At 38.7% G+C, this 8,604-nt stretch overlaps 1 protein-coding gene across 1 annotated transcript; it reads left to right on the top strand.

Annotated features, from left to right (window-relative positions):
• The first annotated feature begins 897 nt into the window (after positions 1 to 897).
• On the top strand, positions 898 to 5,629 carry LOC108382449 (uncharacterized). Its single transcript, XM_017638823.1, has 3 exons — positions 898 to 1,028; positions 1,092 to 1,699; positions 5,489 to 5,629. The coding sequence occupies exons 2-3, from the start codon at positions 1,227 to 1,229 to the stop codon at positions 5,502 to 5,504; spliced, it is 489 nt and encodes a 162-aa protein (XP_017494312.1). The 5' UTR covers positions 898 to 1,028; positions 1,092 to 1,226; the 3' UTR covers positions 5,505 to 5,629.
• The last annotated feature ends 2,975 nt before the right edge of the window (positions 5,630 to 8,604 follow it).

The raw sequence follows: 8,604 nt of genomic DNA, 5'->3' as shown, positions 1-8,604 counted from the left end.
GCGGCAACTGGGCCTAGCAAAGGGTACTCTTATCCTAATTGCCCACTTATTTCGGGTTATTACAAGAAAACGCGCGCTCTAAATTAAAATCTTTCAATTTACCCGTGAGCTTTAATTTAAAACACAGATTTGAAATTTCCGCGCACTAATTTATTAACAACTTTAATCTGAAATACTTTAATCTGGATCGGGTCACCCCTTTGGACGCAATACCCCGAAATAGGTGGGCCACTTACTAAACACTACCCGGCATTTCTCCTCTTCTTCGCAAAAATAATCGACAGAAGCAGGTTGGACACCGAAAAATTGTCGCTTAAATCTGAAATTATTTTATAATTACAGATTAACAAGGGACGAATTTTGTATGGTTAATCTCTTTTTCTAATTACACATTAGGGAGTTAAGCTCGAAAATGAGGATAATCTACATATATGTGAACCTAGCATTACCTAATATTTACGCACGCCGCCAATTGCCGCCAAATGCCGCCAAAGTGAAAAATTACTCATGCATACAACCAGTGTTGCCGTTTTAGAGCTTTGGTGGCTAGATTTAGCTACCACATACAGCCCGATTCTGAATAGAAACTCCCTAGGAATTTTTCCTCATTTCTCTTTCCTCTATCATGGATAAAAATTCCCTGAGGATTTTCCCCCTATTCTTCTATTCTAAACGATCTCGAAAAAGGGAAAATGTATTTCAGGGAAAAAAGTAGGTATTACGAATGTCAAGAAGGAGAGAATTGATTTCGTTATTCTGGGAGAATTTTCACCGGTATTTTAAAAGGGAACTGCTACAAAAATATAAGTTAATTACAATTTAAAGGAAATTTTGGTGTAATAAAACGTTTAAACCTTTCATTTTAGGTCCAAAACAACAAATAAGAAACAGGTAGAAATCCTAATGACCCTAATGGAAGCTCGCGGCTTCTATAAGGGCAACAGGAAGTTTCCCGTTTTTGGCGGAACGCTGAGGTGGAACTAAACTCCGCAGGCCCACCCACAAAAAATACGACTGAGTGGAAAAAGGTTTGTAAAAGTGATTAAATGTGTACTTTTGCTTTAAGTTATCGTTTTATTTACTTTTTATAGGTGTGGACCGACCAAAAGAAATATGTGCGTCAAAAGGCGGCGCAAAATTTAAAAGCCAGCAAAGGCACGGGTGGTGGCCCAAACACCCAACAGAAGCTTTCTTCCAATGAGGAAGTCATATATAAACTGATTGGGATGAAGGAAAGTGTTGAAGGCATATCTGCGTCAACGTTTGGATTGCCAATTTCAAGTGTGTCCAAGAGCATTGCAGAACCTGAGCGAGACGAGTCTGACCTTACAGAATATTTAAAGGAAGTGGAAATAGAGATACATGAGTCTCAAAAAAGTCCACTTGTTACAGTCGACAAGCCATCGCCTCCATCACCGCCAGTAAATGTAGCTCCAGAAAAGAGACCTACTGTAACGAAGCCGAAAGCATCCTCCGACCTTCTGGAAGCTGAACTAAAGACTCAGCAAGCCTTACTAGAAACAGTTACTGGAGCAGTTACGAGTTTAACCGAACATCACGAAGAGCAGAAAAGGCACTTCCGAGAAATTGAGAGGCTTAAAAGAGAAGAAATAGATGAAATGCAGCGGCTCAAAAATGAAGAAATTGCTCAAATGCGGCGGCACAATGACATCATGGAGCACTTACTGAAGATGAAAATGTAAAGTATTTAGTTTAATTATTATTTTTATATAATTTTCTAGTTTTTTAAACGCATGTACCTATATATGTATAACTTCTTTTAATTATTACTAATTTCGCTCAGAAGTGACTTTTCTACCCTTCATGATGTTCTGCTAAACTCGTTACTGCTACAGTAACTGGTTCTTATAAGGCTTGCTGAATCTTTAGTTCAGCTTCCCGAACGTCGGAGGATGCTTTCGGCTTCTTTCCAGTAGGTTTCCTTTGTGGAGCTACATTTACTGGCGGTGGTGGAGGCGATGGCTCGTCGACTGTAACAAGTGGACTTATTTGAGACTCATGTATCTCTATTTCCACTTCCTCTAAATATTCTATAAAGTCAGACTCGTCTCGCTCAGGTTCTGCAATGCTCTTAGACACACTTGAAGGTGGCAATCCAAAAGTAGACGCAGATATGCCTTCAACACTTTCCTTCATCCCAATCAGTTTATATATAGCTTCCTCATTGCAAGCAACTTTCTGTTGGATGTTTGGACCACTACCCGTGGTTTTGNTTATAAATTTTTGGAAAATGGGCGTAGCCACGCCCACTTATGGTTACATGTGTATATCTTGGTAACCGCTGCACCAATTTCTTCCAAACTTGGCACGGTTGTTGGCTGTACCAAGCATACTAAATGGCCGAAAATTTAAAAAATCTGTCAATAACCACGCCCACATCCCATATAACGGTAATTTAGAGAAATACAAAATCTTCGATAAATNAAAAATCTGACAATAACCACGCCCACATCCCATATAACGGTAATTTAGAGAAATACAAAATCTTCGATAAATCAGTAAATATTTGAGTTGAAGTTGAATCTCAGAGAATGGGTCCAGAACGCCTTACTTCAGATATCGATTGTAAAACGTCCTATCTCAGAATTTGAAAATATGTTGATATAGTGCGCTCTTGAGCCATTTTATGAGATAGGGCGTTTTTGAACCGGCTGCCGAGATAGGTGGAGCTTCAACTCAGCCGTCGATATCTAAAAAATTTCCCATACGGATAAATGCGGAAACAAGGAGTAACTTACAAACATAACGTTTAGGCTGTAGTTCCCTTTACGGTTGTAGTAAAGGTGCGCGTTTTGTGGTGGAGCCATTATTCTTAGTGGGTGCCATCAATACACCCCACAACTCCCGGAATGTCATGTTTAATGTAAAAGGCTCGGGCTATATTCCTGTTTTCCTCCTCGCTTTCGCTCACCTTTATCCACTGCGGGCACAAATGGCGCCCAAAAACAGTCAGCACTTCCGTCAATACTTTGCTGAAACTAGATTGCGCCAACGACACGTCGCAGTCTTTACCCACACCCGTCTGGTACCCACCTTCAGCCAAAAATCTTAAACACCCGCTCAATTTTGCGGAGAGATATCGCAAAAGCCTTCTTTGGTGCCTCCGTATTTGCTGTCAATACGTCCAACAAATATTGGAATCCCGGCTTGTTAAGTCGGTAATACTTTTCAAATCTATCTAATTGAGAAAATTCATATGTAATTATTCAAAAATGTATAGAGTAATGCCAAAATCGAGCAATAAAGGGGTAATGACTTGTTCATCCATTTGGACCAATAAGCTAGCAATCAATGAAATTTTTTAGTTTTTCCAAAAACTTAATTGATTCCTCGCTTAGCGATACATTTTTGTAGTACTGGGCGAATTTTTGTAACTTACAAAGATTGCGGCAACTCGAAGGGATTTATGGCATCATGCAATTTTCGTCGTTCGACCTTCTGCGCCATTAACCGTTCTTCCTCTTCCTCTGCCACTAAGCGAAACGCGAAGGAATGCATTGTTTTAGTTGTGATGAGCACTTCCAAAACGGACCGTTGTCCTACAAAGGATTAAGCTTTAATTTAGCACTAAATTTCCGGAGCACTAGTTTTTTCATAATGCGACTTCCAAAATTCACAGCGGCAACTGGGCCTAGCAAAGGGTACTCTTATCCTATTTGCCCACTTATTTCGGGTTATTACAAGAAAACGCGCGCTCTAAATTAAAATCTTTCAATTTACCCGTGAGCTTTTAATTTAAAACACAGATTTGAAATTCCCGCGCACTAATTTATTAGCAGCTTTAATCTGAAATACTCATTTATGTGAAACACACTTTTATGTGTAAGGGCCGGTTGTTCAATTTCTGGTTATCACTACTTGCCGGTTAAACATCATTATCGACGATTTCGACATCATGCATATAACATGTGATCGATAAAGCAGTCGTTGTATCTAACCGGAGCTTCTACCTCCGATTTTTGCTAATCAGACATTAAACAACCGGCCCTAAAACACGCAAATTAGATGGCGGGAGTTGAGCTGTCACTTATTTTAGTTTATTACATGAAAACGCGCGATTGAAATCAAAATATTTCAACTCAAATGTGTAGTAAAAAGACTATACTTTAATTAAGCACTACTTTTTAAATTTCCGGAGCACCAGTTTATTAATAATGCAGCTTCCAAAATTCACAGCGGCAACTGGACCTAGCAAAGGGTACCCTTTGGTGTTTGCACATTTATTTTAGTTTATTACATGAAAACGCGCGATTGAAATCAAAATATTGCAACTCACATGTGTAGTTAAAAGTCTATATTTTAATTTAACACTAACATTTAAATTTCCGGAGCACGAGGTTATTAATAATGCAGCTTCCAAAATTCACAGCGGCAACTGGACCTAGCAAAGGGTACCCTTTGGTATTTGCACACTTATTTTAGTTTATTACATGAAAACGCGCGATTGAAATCAAAATATAGCAACTCACATGTGTAGTTAAGAGACTATACTTTCATTGAGCACTAATATTTAAATTTCTGGAGCTTTAGTTTATTAATAATGTGGCTTCCAAAATTCACAGTGGCAACTGGACTTAGCAAAGGGTAGTCTTATCCTATTTGCCCACTTATTTCTGGTTATTACAAGAAAGCGCGCGATCTAAATTAAAATTTTTCATCTTACCCGTGTAGTTAAAAGATTGAGCTTTAATTTAAAACACAGATTTGAAATTTCCGCGCACTAATTTAACTTTAACTTGAATCTGAAATACTCTTTTATGGGAAACACACTTTTATGTGTAAAACACGCAAATTAAATGGCGGGAGTTGAGCTGTCAAAATAATTGTCAAAATAACTGTCAAACAGCTCTTCGAAAGTTCGAATTTCCTGCTCCCAAATTTTCGAATAAGAGGATTTTATTCTCGAGAAAAGTAAAATCCACGAGAAATGAAATCCTCGGGAATATTCAGAATTGGGCTGTATGTGTTCAATAGCAATAAAACACCTTCTGACCTCGTAGTATTTTTTGGCGCAGAACTCTTTCTCCGCAGGCGGCCTTCGGCCGCGCTTAGAGATTATAACCCTCACAATGTAGAACTCTCCTTCTGTATTGCGAAGAAAATAAGCAGAAGTATTTTTAAGCAGAACTTCTTTCTGCGTAGGCGGCCTGCGGCCGCGCTTATGGATTATAACCCTCACAAAGTAGAATTCTCTTTCTGTGTTGCGAAGGAAATATTTTTGAGCAGAACTCCTCTCTGTGAAGGCGGCCTCCGGCCGCGCTTAAGGATTATAACCCTCACAATGTAGGATTCTCTTTCTGTGTGGTGAAGCAAATAACCTGCAATGTTAGCAGCAGCAGTTGCACTAACAACTCCACGGCTTGTGGAGGGAACTTCGAAATCTGTATAAAGAACACTTAAATATACAATATATACATGAATATTTAATAAATGAAAATGACGTGCTTGAATTTTGCTCATTTTACAGTAACTTTATCACTTGATGGAATACAATAGCGCATGGAAAAACACGACCGGAAAGCTTTCAATGGCGAATTGAAGAAATAAACCGAAATAATGTATAACAAAACAGTTTTAAAATCCCGTTAATTCTTATCCAGTAGCACCTCGTAAAGGGGGGTTTCCAATATAGTAAAAACAAGTAAGAAAGTCTAAGTTCGGGTGGAGCCGAACATTAAGTACCCGGCACAAGTATTAAATATATGACTTTCACCTTTCCGAAAGCTACTTGGTAAGCCGGGGTGTATCAATTTTGAGTAAATTAGCGTCCTTAAATTTCGAAATATTGAAGTTTCAAGCATTTCTGAAATTTACCGTTATATGAAAAGCGGCCTCAATTTTAGTCCGATTTCAATAATTTTCAAAGTTTTGCTTTTATATGGCAAGCACAATAACGATTCCGAGTTTGGTGTAAATTGGTAGAACAGTGCGTTCGGGTATAAAAATACTCAATAATAAAAGCCACTATACTGAAATTATGATGTTTATTTAAATCATCCAATAAATAATTATTATAATTTACTAAAAAATACTATAATAATTATTATTAAACTCATAATAAAATAGAACTTATCATCACTTAATCGCACATGCGGCCATCTTCGTTTCGGTAATTGTCCATACTTGCACTTTCATACTGGTTGGGTTCTCTAAAGAAAAGTAAACAAATTTATAAACGTCTTCCTCATCGTTAATGAAATTAATAAAATATGAAATAGATAAACGGGGTGGGGTTTAGTAGCGCCCCCAACTATTTCGGGCTATTCCGTCCAAAGGGGTTGCAGCGTCAGTCTGTCAGGATGTCAGTAGCGCCCATGCAACATCCAAGCAACATTATCGCAACACATTACCAGGTCCCTAGCAACATCCAACAAGTCTTGTATAGCAATGTATATGTGTGTGGGTTGGTATCCCTGCAGGGAAACCGCGGACTAGTGAATCAAATTTCTAGCCAGTACTAGGTCTTTATCCCCAAAAAGGAACTAGTCCGATAGGAACTAGATCCCTACCAGTCCAAAATCGGCGAAAAGTGGTACTTTTAAGAAACTAATTTTTTCAGTTTTTTTCATTAGAAATCTATATCTAAAGCGACGAATTTAGAAATGGTTCGGAACTATAGAAAAAGGGATGCAGAGCGAACTAGTCCTATTTGTCGAATTTAGAACTATTTCGGAACTATCGAATAAGGGATGCAGCGGGGGGCTTGTTTACTTTACATAGATATGCGTTCGGAGGCTTTTTCCTTCAAATACGCTTCTATTCTGTGCTTCGCAGATGCTATTTCATAGTTTGGTAATACAAAACAAAGCTTTGTGTTAACATATTAACTTCTTGGGGCCGTCTGGAATCTAACCAATAACAGCGAGCACCTTTGCAAAGTCAGCTACAGCCAAAGGTATGTAAACGTACATTTCTTACAATCATTCAAATTTAATTTCAAATTTGAAAAAAAAGTTTCTTTGAAAATAATGTAAAATCGCCACGGAAGAACCGAAAAGATTGAAAAGTCATGATACCTTTTTCTTTCGTCTGTCGATTTTAGAACTGGTTCGGAACTATTGAATTTAGGACTAGCGGGGGGCAATTGACACTTCCTAGGACATCGCCATGTTAAATTCGCCAGTTGCTTGCATGCAAAAGAGATTTATCGCGAACCAGTACTGGGTCTAAATGTACTAGAAGCGCCCCAGTTCAGAACTAGAGATTTTCCCCACAGGGTAACAACAGATATACACTTGCGTATGTATTGTATGTTAAAGCTATAAATGTTCGTCTCAATGTGAATCTATGTTTGTACGGGTATAAGTGGAGTGAAAGTTGGAGGGTGAAAGGATGCGTGTGTGTGTGGCCGTCAATCGTGTTGGGTGAAAGTGGCGTCGTGAAAGGAAATTTCAAAAGGCGGTCAAAGCGGTAGGGTACGATCACCAAGCGAAGATTGGCTTTGATCACATCGAAAAATACATCGGCGACGGAAAGTTCAAAGGCGGAAAAGTTTTGTTAGAAAAACCGAGAAATTTAGCACAAAGTCCCGGTAGCTATTGTGTGAAAGTTTCAACCCGTTAAAATGGATTAAAACTGCGTTTTTTTTACAAATAACTGCGAAATCCTGCCTAAGTAGAGGTCTTCGCCAGGCAGGAGTGTGAGAGGGGCCTCTATCTAAACCAAACGCCCAGCGCCTTATACGGTGAACATAAGCCTCTACTTATGTACAAAAATTATACATAAGAACGGGTCAACAACCTGGAACGGCATGGGATTTAAACTATTTGCACAAGAAAAATAAAAAGGGATCAGATTCAGCGGACTGAGAGGAAAAAAGGGAGGCGTTTACTGAAACGCATACATCTATGAACCAGAGCGCCAGACGTTGCGGGAATATTTTTCCACCGCTCTATCATAGCGCTCCGCTGAGTGCAACATCAGTTCCAGTGCGCTCACTAGAATTTGGGTACCTGGGAGCAGAGGGGTACACCCACGAGGCAGCCATAACCTCAAATCTTTTAATTTTGTTATTGATTTTTTTTGTATGAATTGAGATTAATTTAATTTTTACCCTCGGAATGTTTTTTTACGTTGATACATATATGTAATACTTCTATATTGGCAGTAAGAGCTAGTAACGTCCGAAAACACTACAGTACAGATATATCAATAAACACGTACGAAAGAAAAGGAACACATACGTTTATAAATAAACATGTACACGACGATACGATATTCAAATTATTTTTCGCTGCTAATTGAAGCCCAGCCAGGGCGCACTCGATGATAGGTTTCTAGGAAATGAATTCCATATGTGAGGCCAAGCTGACAGCTAGCTCAGCTCCGGGCTCCAATGTGTGAGCATTGGAAGTTATGATTATATGTGTATGTATGCTAGTGACATGGCATTTCAGCTCATCGGAAGAGAGATCGGTAAGTGGTAGAGTGTAAGTTATCTACATATAAACATGGAACCAATGTTTTAACATTCGAAGCGAGGGAGAGCATAGTCAGATTCAGCACCTTACTAGCAAAAATAGGAACAAAGAGGAATAGTTGGAATAATTTTTAAATACGTATGTGCATACATATACTCTTCTT

This window comes from Rhagoletis zephyria, unplaced genomic scaffold, assembly GCF_001687245.7.
Source record: "Rhagoletis zephyria isolate East Lansing unplaced genomic scaffold, Rhagoletis_zephyria_1.1 Rzeph_scaffold_00147, whole genome shotgun sequence".
NCBI lineage: Eukaryota > Metazoa > Arthropoda > Insecta > Diptera > Tephritidae > Rhagoletis > Rhagoletis zephyria.
The sequence above is the reverse complement of the archived record's forward strand: the minus strand, read 5'-3'. Positions and strand labels throughout refer to the sequence as shown.